This window comes from Thamnophis elegans, chromosome Z (assembly GCF_009769535.1).
Source record: "Thamnophis elegans isolate rThaEle1 chromosome Z, rThaEle1.pri, whole genome shotgun sequence".
Classification (NCBI taxonomy): domain Eukaryota; kingdom Metazoa; phylum Chordata; class Lepidosauria; order Squamata; family Colubridae; genus Thamnophis; species Thamnophis elegans.
Genome location: NC_045558.1, coordinates 112,871,609 through 112,886,966, shown reverse-complemented (window position 1 = coordinate 112,886,966; position 15,358 = coordinate 112,871,609). Strand labels below are relative to the sequence as shown.

Sequence of the window (15,358 nt, the reverse complement as noted above, 5' to 3'; positions counted from 1 at the left end):
TTAAGGGAAGATCCCTTTTAACTCTGATAGGAACAGATCATCCAGATACCTAGCTATTTGGCCCACTTTAAGAAGACTTTCAGAAGATCTGTTTAGCCTTGCAAGCTCATCTAACCTTTGTGAGAATGGTCATATATACAACATGGTATATATCTCATTTACATAAGCTTTACTTTCTGGGAATAATGGGACTGGTAGCACAACATATCTGAAGACTACCTAATTGGGGAACAGGCAACTGGGAATCTTTGGGCCAGCACAGTCAGCCCTTAGAGCCCTAAATAATATCTTCAGGGCAAGTGAGCGTAGGATTTATTTATTATTTTTACATAACATGCATTATTTATGTACAAATTATTATTTGGAAAACCATGTACAGGTAACTCTTGATTTACAACCACAATTATCACATAATCTCAGTCCTTGAGCAACTACATGACTGCTTTTCTCAACAGCCACAATCCCAGCAGAGAGACATGTGCGTGCAGCTTGTGCTGGATCTGCCCAAAACCCTCTTCACTCCTTTCCTTATCAAACTGCTTCTCTGCTCAAGAGCTGAAAGTCTTCTCTGCCAAACTCCGAGCAAGATTTTCAGCCCCTGAACAAAGAGACATTTGTGCAAGGCCTGCACTGGGCCTGTCCCATCCACCAGGCACCCCACACTCCTAGCCTTACCACCCAGTCTCTCTGCTTAGATTTTGGTGCCCTCTGGGGGCTGGCTGAAAGAACTGTCTGCCCAAGGAGTTCAGCTCTCTTCAATTCATGAAAGGGAAATCCTTTGATTGGGTGCAAGAATGCACCTCTTTCAGCCAGCATCTATAGAGCAGAGGAAGTCCTTTCAGCAGATGCAGTAGCTTGCAACTACTGACTTTCTGGGAAAGCTAGTGGAGAAGATGGCCAATGACAATTACATGACTGAGAGGTGCTTGGCAATTGGTTGTAAATGTGGTCAGGTTGCCAAGCACCCAGACTGTGATCACATGACTGTTGGGGTTTTGCAATGGCCAGAGATGCTTTATGATTGTAAAGCAGGGATGTCAAAATCAAGGCCCAGGTGCCGGATCCGGCCCGCTGGGTGCTTAGATCTGGCCCACATTGCCGCCTTGGAAACAGCGAAGACTGGCTTCCAGTGCCTCTGCCAGTGAAAACAGAGCTCGGGAAGGCTGCATGCAGCCCTCCTGAGCTCTGCTTTCATTGGCAGAGGGTTGCAGGAGGCCATCACAGCCAAAAACGGAGCTTGGGAGCCCATTTTCTCTAGCAGAGCACTTGGACCATCACAGTTGCCCTTGACACAAGTGACATTAAGCTGGCCACATGCACCCTGGCCATACCCACTCTGCAATCTCCCCCCTCCCCCCAGATCAAACACAACCCTGATGCAGCCCTCAATGAAATCAAGTTTGACGCACCTGCTGTAAAGCCTCCTTTCCTAGGCTATTGTAATTCTAGGTCATCATTCAATAAATGAACAGTTGTTAAGTTGAGCATTACCTGTAGCTCTTACTTCACAGCAGACCAATATTTTTGGCAGTTCTAAAAGGAACTGCATCTGACAGCTCCTATGCATTTAGAACCCTCTATTGTGGCATCACCACCACTGCTTTTCAGCATCACATCCTATTTTTGTTTCTTTTCTCCTAAAAGTCAGTTCAAATGGAGTGAACAATCCTGTATTTCATTTAGTTGTTGGGTTCATGCTATTGATGTTGTGTATGAAGTGTGCAGGTGCTGGAAAAATACTTTTTACCGAAAGTTTCTCCCAATCCAAATTGTTAGATCCTGAGCAGCCTTACCTGGGCAGCAGTGCGATCCTCTGACATATTTTGTACAAGACTGCATTTTGAGTCCACCCGTTTGATGACATAGGGGGACTCTACCTTGGCACTGAGGCTGAGGGTGTAAGGCACAGCTTCTTTGGACATTCGTGGTATCTGCTGGGAAACAGTGCCCCCTTCTGAGCCTGTTAACAGAAAACACACATGAGGCTCTGTCTGTAGAAAGTGGGGAAGTTCCCGGGGAATTCCCAGAATCTGAGGCAGCCGGACACCGCCTGAAACGGGAAAGTGGGACTGTGGGATTATTAGGTTGGACCAAGACAGGCCAGGTTCAGAGCCCTGTATGGCCACAATCTTCATTCTGATTTTCGATTCCAGCAGATGCTTTGCTTGGACTCCAAAGCTATACAGAGAGGGATATGATTACTACTTGATTACCACAGAAAAACCAATGGTAAATCACTCCTGCTAAGAAAAGGAGTAGTACATGAAGCCACAAGGATCCCTGCTCAAATTGGAGGACATACAATCGTGTCTTAGTCCCCCAGCCTGCAAATCCAGCCTAGTTCCTGAAGATGGTGTGAGAAGAAAATAGGAAAATCACTCTATATAAATATTTACTTTAATTTGGAAAAGAAAATAATGGGAAGTGATAGCTGAAAGTCTCTAAGTTCTTTGCATCTTCTTCTACTCATCTGGTGGTGACCATCTTGCAAAAGTCTGGTCTAGTAACTGCACATTATTTTGAACTGTATCCATTAGTAAAAATAAAGAAAACGGTAAAATTAAATGGAAAGGATCAATGGCAGCATGTTATCTACTCAAGCTTACTTCAAGAGTTTATCATTTTAATGGCAAACTATACCTGTGTTTGCCCAATGTGACTGAAACCCTGCTAGCTTCACATCCCAATAATGTGCAGAACATGTCAACTCCTATGTAAGCATCGTACATGTACCATGTCTCGTATGAGTCCAGCCACCACTGTTGGTTTTTAGGATGAAGCTGAGTTAATTGTCCCAGTTCTTGACACCATTGAGCAGGGAGGGCAGTGAAGGGGCCCATTAGAGGCTTTGCTTTGGGGATTCCATGCTGGTCTTGGGAATATAGTTAGTTACCTTCAGGAACATAGCGGGGGTTCAAGACAGCTGGCAGGACAAAACGGACGGCATCATCTGGTTCCACCGCTAATGCTTGAACATAGCGTAGTTTCAGTGTGGCTTCCCCACCAGGAGGAAGATTGCCCAGGCTGCACGTGAAAATGTCATTGGCATTTTCTTCTCTCTCAAGCAGGAAAGCCTGGCGGCCTTCGCTCACGGCATCTTCGTATTCTTGTTCTGCCTGTGTTGAAGAAGACGGAGAAAGAAGCAAGAACAGGACAATATCACTTATTAAAGTGGCCACAAATAAAGTGCCTCTGGGACTTAGGGTTTTAAAAAAAATCCCAGTCAGCAATGGCAATTCACCTTCATGATGTTGTCAAGAAGATTGCATGCACCTAGTTATCAGACAGGGAGTTTAGTAACCTTTCCAGATAATCTTCCTTTCAAATGAAAAACACATTTACATGTGTGGGAAGTCACACTATTCCTACTTACCTTTCATTATAGTAGAGAAACGAATGTCAAGTAAATATATCAAACCTGAAGGAAATGTATTTAAGCCTGTTTAGCCTATCTCATTGTGACATGTAGATTGAATCTGAGTGCAGGAATATAACCTTTTTTTGCCTTCCCAGAACCATATCCTTGTATTTTGAAATGTTTTCGTTTTCTATACCTGCTTCTTCTCTCGGATCTGGGCCTCAATCCGTGTCCCACCGATGAGACCTTCAAAGGCATAGACTGCGGCTTCATCATCCAGAGGGAAGACAAAGGTGGTCTCCACTGGATTCTTTTCCTCATTCTGGTACTGAAGTTCGGATACTACGTCAGCCACGAAACCTCGTATAATGACATCCACAGAAATGCTTTTCAAAGGCACTGGGTTGTGGAAAATAACAAAAAGAGGATGGTTAACTCACTATCTGGCCGGGCCCAGAGCAGAAAACCCCATGCTAAGACACTGAGCTTATCGATCAGAAAGTTCAGTGGTTCAAATGCCTAGTATAGGTCTCCTGCGTGAGCAGGGGGTTGGACTAGATGACCTCCAAGATCCCTTCCAACTCTGTTACTGTTACAACTGTTGAAAGTGCTGGCAAGATGTCTCTTTTGTAGGTGTTATGCCCCTACCCCAAGATCTGTAACTCCCAAATCATTATTAATGTATGGCATTTATATGGCCACCCATCTCACATGTGTGTTCCTGGGCACCGTACATAATTAAAAAATGAAGAATCACAAAATCCAATGATCAAAACCAACTGAAAAAACACAAAAACTACAGTAACAAAAAGGCAGGGGGAACACCTTCTAAACTTACCGTATATACAATGCAACCATATAAGGGGCTCTACAAGCTAGATGCATATACAGGTTTTGAGGGTCGTTTTTGAGGACCCTGCAGGATGGGACTAGTTTCACCTCAGGGCAAAGTTGTTCCAAAGGGTGGGTACCCCAATAGAGAGGCTCTTTTCCTGGTGTGGGAAACGAAAATATAGCCTATTGATCTATTAAAATCAGTAAGGCCTAAGTGGAAAAAGCAGGCCCTAAACACCAAAGTTTTAGATAGAAAGATTTCAAAGTGTATCAGAACTATTTGTAATCCTGCTGAGCTGTTGCTGTGAAATGTGATTTTGAAAAGTACATAATTTTGAAAACAAAACGAGGAACTGAAAATGGCTGAGAGCTTTAAATTAATTTAACTTATTTTTCTCTTTTAAAATGGCAGTAAGGCTCATTACATGCTGGAATGTAGAACCTTTTACCCTGTTGCTGTATGGCTTGATCAATAGTTTGTAACATTCCTAAACTGAAAAGATAAACTATAGGAGGGAGGGCTAGAGATTAGATAAGAAAAGGTTTGTTAGCTGCTAATTGGCTGGTGTCTGGTTTGTCTCTTCGTAAACTCCGAACAACCTTTTCCTTGCTACATTTTACGCCTCTTCTGACACCAGATTTCATTTAAATTGACATACATGTAACACGTTTGACTATATGTAGCTGATTTACTGTAGGAGGGGTTTCTTTTACCCTATCTAATCAACTTTTCCTCTTGCATTGTCTTTGTTGTGTTAACTATAAAATGGAACCTAAGGTAAGGATCTGGGTTCCCCCTCTTTGAATGAGAGGAATCCTCTCTGTGTGAATATTCTTATAAATTGTCATTAAATGATTTTCCTGCCTGAGTCTATCTCATTGGAAAATACGCATATTGAGACAGGAGCCTTAAAAAAGACATATTTGGCCTTTACTGCTAAATAAAGTTCATTGGCTGACTGGATCCACAGCGTGCCATTTCTGCTGGATAGGATGGAATGGATAAATGGAGTTGGGGAGAGGCGGTCCCTCAAATAACCTGATCCTGTGCCATGTAAGGTTTGAAAAGTTATACAGGTAGCCCTCGACTTATAACAGTTCATTTAATGATCAGTTCAAAGTTACAACAGCACTGAAAATGTGATTCATGACCCTTTTTCAGTTATGACCTTTGAATCAACCCTATGGTCACATGATCAGAATTCGGATGCTTGACAACTAGTTCACATTTATGACGGTTGCAGTGTTCCTGGGGTCATGTGAGCCCCTTTTTTTTCGACCTTCTGACAGGCAAAGTTAATGGGGAAGCCAGACTTAATAAACTGTGTTACTACTGTTTCCCTGAAAATAAGACCTCCCTGGATAATAAGCCCAATCGGGCTTTTGAGTGCATGTGCTAAAATAAGCCCTTCCCCAAAAATAAGCCTTCCCTGAAAATATTGCAACACAGCAGCAGTCATGAGGTGACCACGCTCACCGCCTCCTGCTCCTCAAAAATAATAAGACCTCAAAAATAAAGCCAAGTGTTTATTTTGGGTCTTATTTTCAGGGAAACACGGTAACTTATCAGTTGCAGTGATTACTTAACCACTGTGCCACGGAAGGTCATAATATGGGGTAAAACTCATTTAACAAACGCCTCCACAACAGAAATTTTGGGCTCAATTGTGGTTGTAAGTCGAGGACAACCTGTAATTAGTATTTTGAATTGGATCAGGAAGCAAACTGGCAACCCAAGAAGCTCAGAGAGCAGAGGTGTAGTTTGTGCAGGTCTTGTTGAATTTTGCACCAGCTGAAACTTCCAGATACTCTTCAAGGGCAGAGTATACAAATGACCTGCAAAGCTATAGAATTAAAATCATAAGATCAAAGACACCATGACTTCCTTTTTAAGTCATATGCAACTTGCCATTTTACTCAATTTTAGCAGATTCTCAGTTTACCTGGCACTTTCAAGGAGGTGAGGAGGCCACATTGCTCCATAATTGATGCTCTATGGAGGAGAAACAAGGCACACCAACTGTGGAAGACAAAAAATATTATCCTTTTTATTTTAAGAGAATATATTCCCACATTATTTATAAGTCATTTCAACTGAAAAAGTTTATATGATTTTCTGACATGGTACAGGAGCTGTTCTAGCTAAGCAAAATGGCTCATCTGGCCAATTCCTGGTGGTGAATTCTTTCATTTTTAGTCATTGTTACCTTGTGTCTTTTATAAATTAGTTAAAGGTTCGTTGGGCCATAACACAAACCAGGAATAACCATGTTTCCCTGTTTGCACTGTCCATTATGTCACATCTGCAATCAGAAAGCCAGTAGAGAATAATCGAAAAATCAAATCATTGGACGTTTGAAGTCTTACTTTACCTCTATAAAATCATCAAATTAAGCAAGCCATATTGTAGCTTAATTCAATTTGTGAATTCATCCAGAGAAAAATTTCCTGCAGCTAAAGCCGGCAAAAATGTTGCTTTCTTCAGCAGAATCCATTACTGCAATGGAATCATTTTTTTCTGTTCTGTTAAAGCCACTGAGATTGAACGTCATCCAAATTATAAAAACCACAAACAGACAACACTTTAGCTATCTCTATGCAATGGAAAGCTAACACAGCATCCCACTAAGATAAGGAGGATTTGAGAGAAAATATTTTCATGCTCTTCTTTAGCGGAGCAGATTTCAAAATAAGCACAAATAGACACATCTGCTTTCACTTTCTGCTACATGACATGACTTTTCTGGATAGTTCGATATAAGAGATTACAGCAAATGCAAAAAACTCAAGCCAGATATTCTTTCTATAATATAATTGTGTATTGTCATCCTATAAGGTAGACCAGACAGGTCACAAAAATGGCTCCACAGAAGTCTAGAATATATTTTAATGCAGCTCTTTCTCCATTTGTTGTCTTAACAGCTCCATAGTCATATCTGTGGCTCCATACACATATCAAGAAACAAAAACATTTCCTAAATATTTAGTACACCAATCTAAGTTGAAGCTAGGAATTGTAGCCTTCAAGAGCTTGTCTGATTCCCATAAACCCATGCCAACATCACTAATTATCAGAAGTTATGGGAACTGTAGTGTAACAACTGGCCATTTTGCTTGCTTTGATTTATGAGGTTAACTAGACTCCTGGAAGTCATTCTTGATATGGTAATGAAGTAGGAATAACTAGTTAATAGACAAGTAGGCAGTGCAGAGAGTGGTAAAGATGGCAGAAAAGATTATTGGCAGTTCACTTCTTTCTATCCAGGACATAACATACAAGCAATGCTTGAGCAGGGTCCACAGTATTGTCTGGGACTCTACACATCATCTTCACAGCCTGTTTTCCTTGTTACATTCTGGGAGGTGGCTTCCTGGTATCCGAAGCAGAACATCCAGATTGAATCACAGTTTTGTTCCATATAGCATCAGTCTTGTGAACTCTCAAGTTGCCTCTTTCCGTTATGTATTCAAAATGGACATTGATTAATATTTATACATATATATAGATATACATATACGTGCAGTCAGGGGAGGCAGGGGTGGCAGAGCCTCACCACTGTCATCATGAAAAGAAAAAAAAATGTAAAAGGAAAAAGGCTGAGCTAGCTGCTTCCAGAGTCACCATGGATGACTCTGCTTAGTGCTTAACTATTTAAAAAAGCTTCTAAAAAAGTGCCCTCTACAGGAGGTGGCAGGAGAACGAGGTGCCTTATCTAGTCTGACTTTATGATCACTCGAGCAGAGCCAAGCAAAGGTTAAATCCGAAAAATCCCTGACATAGATGAGGCATGTCGTTCTCCTGCCTCCTGTAGAGGGCGTTTTTTTAGAGCCTTTTTAGACGCTCTGGCAGCAACTAGCTCAGCCTGACCTCAGTTCTTGCCTTTTTCCTTTTACATTTTTTTTTCTTTTCATGATGACAGGCAAGAGCAGAGTTGAAATCCTCTCTGAAACAGCTGGAAATGGTACGTGTGTGGGTCGGAGGGAGGGGGAGAAATTCAAAAAGTTTGATTGCATACAGAGCCACGTTACCTTTTCAAACACACACACAGAAACGCAGACACACATACACACGGAGCTGGATAAAAGTATACAAGCCCAGCTTCACTGATTACAAGTTTGAAAAGGCAACGTGGCTCCACTTGCAATCAAAGGCTCGAATCAGAAGGCAGCAGGGGAATGGGGGGGGTGGGTATGGCAGAGGAGCTGTTTTCAAACCATTGGAAAATATACCCAATCCAACTTCTGTGTTTGTGTTTGTTTAAGAGTGAGTGAGTGAGAGAGGGACCCAACTTCTCTATGTGCATATCTGTTTCAGAGAGGGGGGAGGGAGGAAGAGAGGGAGGAAGGATGGGGAGGTAGAAGAAAAAGAATGAACGAAAATTTTTCGCAAAACAAAAAACAAATGCTGTTGCTTTAAATCGGAACTGAGTATGCCTGGCTGTGGAATTCTGGGAGTTGAAGTCCACAAGTCTAAAAAAATTTGAAACCCGTGTCAGTGCCTCACCAGCCATAAACCTCACCGCACTTCACTACACATACATACATACGTTATTTTTCAGAGTATAAGATGGACCTTTTTCCCCTCAAAAAAAGAGACTGAAAATCTGGGTGTATTTTATACACTGAATACAGCATTTTTTGCCTCCCGACCCCCCCCCCCTTTCATCAAAATGGCCATGCATAGCTTGTAGGAGGCTTTCAGAGTGCTTCTGGGAACTGGGGAGGGCAGAAATGAGCAAAAAACAGTGGTATTTTTGCTCAACTGTTCCCGCCCAGCCCCCAGGAGCACTCTATAAGCTTCCTAATGCCCCTTTTTTTGACAAAAAAAGACCTGTTTTCACAAAACAACAACAACAACAACAAAAACCCCCAGGCTGTTTTTTGCTTGTTTTTGGCCCCTGCCAAACCCCAGGAACACTCTGCAAGCCTCCTTTTAGTCTGTTTTCTTGGTTCACTAAGAGGAGCCAGAATGTTGGAAACTATATGTGATTAGGGGTACAGTATGACGCGTACAGATTGACCAAGAATAGAGAAATAGAAATTCAAGGTTGGGTGGATTAAGGACATAGAAGTTGCTTGCTTCTTTGGGAGACTTCAGTGTAAAGGGGTGGACTTGGGAAACAAAGGTGGTTCGCAAAAAATCCAGAACAGAAGATCGTGACAGTAACGTATCGGGAAGGTAAGCTTATACTTTTTTTTGTTTTTCCTGTAGGCGAAGCAATATAAGTGATAGTGGTGGGAAAGATGCAAGAAAGCGCTCCGGTACTCAAGACAATTTTGCCTACCTTAAAGGATCTCGACGCTGTCGCCTTTTCCTCTTTGATTAAAACCCAGCAAAAAGCGAAAGCTAATGTTTTCCCGAGAATTTCCCGATTATCCCCGCCCCTCGTTCGGGAAACACCAACCCGCGCGACTCTCGGTTCCGGAGCTGCGCCTGATGGAGCCATTCTCCCTCTTAGTAGGGTGGCCGCTCCCTCTTTTCCTCCGTTGTGGAAAGATTGAATGCAACGACGAGCCTTTTAAAATTCCTTTTACCTGACGGTGCTAAACGCCCCATTGGAATCCCTGCGGGGAGTAGCTTTGCCTGTCAATCTTTCCTCTGTCCCTCACGTTACACTCAACGTGGACTCCGCGTCATCTTTGCAAGTGACGGAAGCTGTAGCCGAAACGACTGAAAGTCACATCGATGGCGAAATGGTGATCTCATACCAGTTCAGGTTCTCACAACCTACCCACGTTGTAGTCCAACCCAGTTCAAGGAGGGATTTTGCGAACTAATTCTTACCCTCCTTCACGTCGAAAAATGATCACAATTTGCGTAAATGTTCTTCTTATTTCTGAATGGCTTCTTAACCCAACTGACAGTCCGGAGTATGTTGGGCAAAAGCCTGTCTCTCTCAGCCAAATGGCCCTGAGAATTGGAAGAAATATGTGGCAGAACCGGGTTTGCGTATATTTGCACCAAAGGACGAAAAATAGTTAACCCGAATTGCTCATTTTCGGTTTGATCCAAGTATGTGAATTCAGTTGGGCCAATCCAACAATTCCCATTTTGGGAGATTCTCTGAAACATGCAAAGTCAGCAAAAAGTTGAGACACAACCATAATTGTGCAGTACTAATGCATTAAACAAGTAGATTAAATGAGCAATAATGGCCCAGTGGTTAAAGTGCAGTATTGCAGGCTCTTTGTGCTAACTGGCTGCCTGCAAGTAACAGTTCAAATCTCCAAAGGCTTTCCATCCTTCCGAAGTGGGTAAAATGGGGACCCAAATTGTTGGGGGCAATATGTTGACACTGTAAATCACTTAAGAGAGGGCTGTAAAGCATTGTAAAACAGTATATAAGTCTTAAGTGCTATTGCTATTCATACTGAACATAAGACCAAAGCCTGGAACTCACAAATAAGCAACAGCGCCATAAAAACAGTAGCAAAATCCCATTTTGAGGGATTACTGAATTGATTGTTCAACATGGAAATTGCGATTCCCATTTCAATGTGATATGCAGTTTTTTCACATCACACTTGGTCACAACCCTCCTCCCCATTGAAATGACCTGTAAACTCTAAAAAAGAAAGTCACCAAAAAAATAACTAATTCCTTGATATTATTTGAGCAAATTATATAGATAACTTTAATATTTTTCAGAGTTCCTTATACGTTTAAACTGATAGCTTCAGAAATACATTTTAGCTTTAAAAAACAAAACAAAACACCATATTAATATGAAGTTATTATTGATCTCAGAATTATCTCTCGTATTCATTTTTATGGCTCTTTGGAAGAAAACATATTTATCACCTGCAACAATAGCTTTAGACTGTGTCATTAACTTCTCAAAGAACCTGCCCATGCAGAATATTTTTTTTCTTTTGGGGCACCTGTGTTGAATCAAGAAAACTTTGCATTGTGGTTGGGTATAGAAACAAACTGATTTGAGTTTCTATTCTATCGTTTAATAGATTGGATCAATGTAATGAGACATAGTTCAAAAATCAGATGTATCCACAACAGTGACGTGCGGTGAGGTTTATGGCTGATGAGGCACTGATACAGTGGTGAGTTTCAAAAAATTTTTAGACTTGTGGACTTCAACAGAATTCCACAGCCAGGCATGCTCAGTTCCGATTTAAAGTGACAGCATTTGTTTTTCTCCTTTGCGAAAAAGTTTCCTTCATTCTTTTTATTCCCCCTCCCCCTCCTTCCTCCCTCTCTCCCTCCCTCACCCGTCTCTCAAACAGACACACACAGAGAGAGAAGTTGGATTGGACTATCTCTCCTACCCCCTTCCCTCTCTCTCTCACTCTCTCTCAAACAAACACAGAAATTGGATTGGATATATTTTCCAATGGCTTGAAAGCAGCTCCTCTGCCAACCCCCCCCCCCATTTCCCTGCTGCCTTCCCCAAACACCTCCTCCATTGCAAATGCAGTCTGCTGTCTGGGTGGGAAATGCCTGAAATGCAATAAAGCCCACCCACCCACTCACCTCCTGCTTGCTCACCCTGTTGGGGTGAGAGAAGAGGCAGAGAAGCCGGAGGGGAGCCGATCCGAGCCTTTGATTGCAGGTGGAGCCACGTTGCCTTTTCAAACTTGTAATCAGTGAAGCTGGGCTTATATAGTTTTATCCAGGTGTGTGTGTGTGTTTGTGTGTGTGTGTGTGTGTGTGTGTGTTTGAAAAGGCAACGTGGCTCTGCCTGCAATCAAACTACACTTGGGGAGGGATCTACACTTGAGGATGAAGTTTGAATTCCTCCCCCTCCCTCCGACTGACACGTACCTTTTCCAGCTGTTTCAGAGAGGATTTCAACTCTGCTCTTGCCTGTCATTATGAAAAGAAAAAAAATGTAAAAGGAAAAAGCCAAGAGCTGAGGTCAGGCTGAGCTAGTTGCTGCCAGAGTCATCGTGGATGACTCTGCTTAACTGTTTAAAAAAGCCTCTAAAAAGTGCCCTCTGCAGGAGGAAGCAGGAGAACAATGTGCCTCAACTACATCAGGATTTTTTAGGCTTTTAACCCTTGCTTAACTCTGCTCGAGTGATCATAAAACACCTAAAGTCAGACTACATGAGGCACGTTGTTCTCCTGCCTCCTCCTGTAGAGGGCGCTTTTTAAAACAGTTAAGCAGAGTCATCCACGGTGACTCTGGCAGCAACTAGCTCAGCCTGACCTCAGCTCTTGACTTTTTCTTTTTACATTTTTTTTCTTTTCATGATGACAGTGGTGAGGCTCTGCCTCCCCTGACTGCACATCCCTGATCCACAACTATGCAAGTGAGGCTGCTCCCCTTTTTACATGCAGACTAGTGGTGGGATTCAATTTTTTTACTACCTGTTCTGTGGGCGTGGCTTGGTGGGGGTATCATGGCTTAGTGGATATGGCTTGGGCATGGCAGGAGAAGGATACTGTAAAAACTCCATTCCCTCTCAATCAGTTGGGACCCGGGAGGCAGAGAATAGATGGGGGCGGGGCCAATCAGAGGTGATATTTACCAGTTCTCCGAACTACTCAAAATTTCCGCTACCGGTTCTCCAGAACTGGTCAGAACCTGCTGAATACCACCTCTGATGCAGACATACTTGGATTAATACCTGATTAAGCTAAACATGGATTATTTAAATATAGAAGGACCTTAAATTAACCAGATTTTTTTTCTTTGATTTCAGCAAGCTATATAAACTACCAAAGTTGATTGGTTAACTCATTCCTAATTTGAAGTTATTTCCTATTTCTGCAAATTTGCTAACATGTCAAGAATTATAGCTTACATAGGCAGCCAAATTAGTTATGTCTCCTAAAAGGTAGAAAGACTGAAGCAATATTTGAAACGTCCATTTGAAAAACATTACTATAATTTTAAACTCACTTCTCTTAGGTTTTAAATGAATGTAATAGAGGAAACACTAACGAACCTTTGTAAATGAATGAAACTTGCTTAAAAGTGCTTCTTTGGGCCCATGTATTTTGCCCTTTTATCACATTTTTCTATTCCTTATTAGTTGCTTCTTACATTTTAGTTCAGGCCTGATAATAATTATATATAATTTTGGACAAAATATACAAACAAGGAATCCAGTACTGGAAGCCAAAATGGAAAAGATTTCCATACCCACTATGTATTTACCCTTAGTGCTCAGGTAGGTGGGACAAAAGAGATCCAGGCAGTACAAAACACCAGCAAGCTGAAAGTGATGAACTTAGCTTCATTGAAAGTGCTGAGTAAGCTCCTAGCAAGGAAAGCCATCAGGAAACTAATGACAGCTAAGAATCCCAGGTAGCCTAGAACACAATAAAACAGAATGGGAGATCTTGCATTCCATTCCATCACAGATTCCTCGAGGAAAGAATGAATGTCACAATCTGGGAACGGGGGAGCAACATAGAGCCAGGCAGAACAAATCATTGCTTGAATTAGAGAACAAAAAAGAACTACAGATGTGGCCAATCTTTTGCCCACCCATTCCCTCATTCTACTTCCTGGCTTGGTAGCCATGAAAGCTACAACCACCATGATGGTTTTTGCCAATATCAAAGAAACAGCCATGGAGAAGATGATGCCAAAAGACGTTTGTTGGAGGTAGCAGGTGACAGCATGTGGTTGGCCAATGAATAGGAGGGGGCAAAGGAAGCAGAGGAAGAGACAGATGAGCATAAAGTAGGTGAGATCTCAATTGTTGGCTTTGATGATATGAGTATTTCTGTATTTAATAAAGATTCCTAGCACAAAAACTGTGATTAGAGAAAAAAAAACAGACACAGAAACTAAAATGATTCCCAAAGGTTCATGATGGGAAAGAAAATTTGGGATCTTAGAGCCAAGGTGGCGCAGTGGTTAAATGCAGCACTGCAGGCTACTGCTAGATCAGCAGTTCAGCGGTTCAAATCTCACCGGCTCAGGGTTGACTCAGCCTTCCATCCTTCCGAGGTGGGTAAATGAGGACCCAGATTGTTGGGGGCAATATGCTGACTCTCTGTAAACCGCTTAGAGAGGGCTGAAAGCCCTATGAAGCGGTATATAAGTCTACTGCTATTGCTATTGCTATCTTAGGAAGACATAGATTTCTGCCTTCATTTGCATATTGATCTTCTGGGCAACTGTAACAATCATGTAACAAGTGCTTTATTAGATAGATCAAACTACTTGGATATATCAAGATGACAAACTAATTGTAATGAATTTAATCAGTCCTATGATTGAGGATAATTTCAATATTGAAATAATTTCAATATTTCAGTTTTTTTATATATGTGTGTGTGTGTGTGTGTGTTTATTTGTGCTGATAAATAAATAAAGGGAAACTAGTATAGATCTATTTCAAGCTACTTAGCTCTCATCAGCTAGCCATACAAATAAAAAACACAAATATAACAAAGGCAACAGTAAAAATATTGGGTTTCTGTCGTGATGGACTCTTGCGACGAGCCGATTGACAGAGAATGGAAGCATTTAGCTTCCTCCCATAATTGGGGCATACCAGGGGTTGTGACTTTAATATATATATATATATATATATATATATATATATATATATGTGTGTGTGTGTGTGTGTGTGTGTGTGTGTGTGTGTGTGTGTGTGTGTGTGTGTGTGTTATATTTGTGCTGATAAATAAATAAAGGGAGACTAGTATAGATCTATTTCAAGCTATTTAGCTCTCATCAGCTAGCCATACCCTTACTGGGATTCGAACCTGAGAATATATATATTCTTATTAAAGAAAAACCCAAATTTGCAAATGAGATGCCACTGGATATTCATGTACATCTGTGGCCACATAATTTCTATGCAAACACAAACACAGATACACAGACACACAGTCACAATCACAATCACACGTTTCTCTGCATGGTTTTGCCTTGCTGGTTTGACAGAAGCTCCGGTTGGTTGGTTGGTTGGTTGGTTGGTTGGTTGGTTGGTTGGTTGGTTGAACACCTTCATTTATAATTTTCAAATTAACATCATTGCAAGTTGCTAAATGTCGTTATGTAGTCAGGCATCCCTTTGCCAATAATAAATAAATATACAAAATATTAAATATAAATTGAGATTATAATTGGGATTAAGAGTAGAAAGTGTCATAAAGGAAGAAAAACAGTTCATCAAACATTCTTATTTTTCTTTCTTAGGAGGAGCCTGGCTGAATAGTGAAAGTTTTCATGTTGGAGTTTT

At 41.5% G+C, this 15,358-nt stretch overlaps 1 protein-coding gene across 2 annotated transcripts in view; it reads right to left on the bottom strand.

Annotated features, from left to right (window-relative positions):
• LOC116520856 (von Willebrand factor A domain-containing protein 5A-like) overlaps positions 1–9,876 on the bottom strand; it is a 37,554-nt gene extending 27,678 nt beyond the window's left edge. The window contains exons 1-5 of one of the 2 annotated variants that reach the window (XM_032235277.1): positions 9,728–9,876; positions 6,136–6,212; positions 3,555–3,757; positions 2,894–3,116; positions 1,794–1,960 (exon numbers count right to left, since the gene is read on the bottom strand). In XM_032235277.1, the coding sequence (XP_032091168.1) occupies positions 1,794–1,960; positions 2,894–3,116; positions 3,555–3,757; positions 6,136–6,175 (633 nt within the window). In that variant the 5' untranslated portion in view covers positions 6,176–6,212; positions 9,728–9,876. Of the gene's footprint in view, positions 1–1,793; positions 1,961–2,893; positions 3,117–3,554; positions 3,758–6,135; positions 6,213–9,477; positions 9,669–9,727 lie in introns of those variants that run through there. The other variant, XM_032235276.1, reaches the window with a different exon arrangement.
• Positions 9,877–15,358: the final 5,482 nt, after the last annotated feature.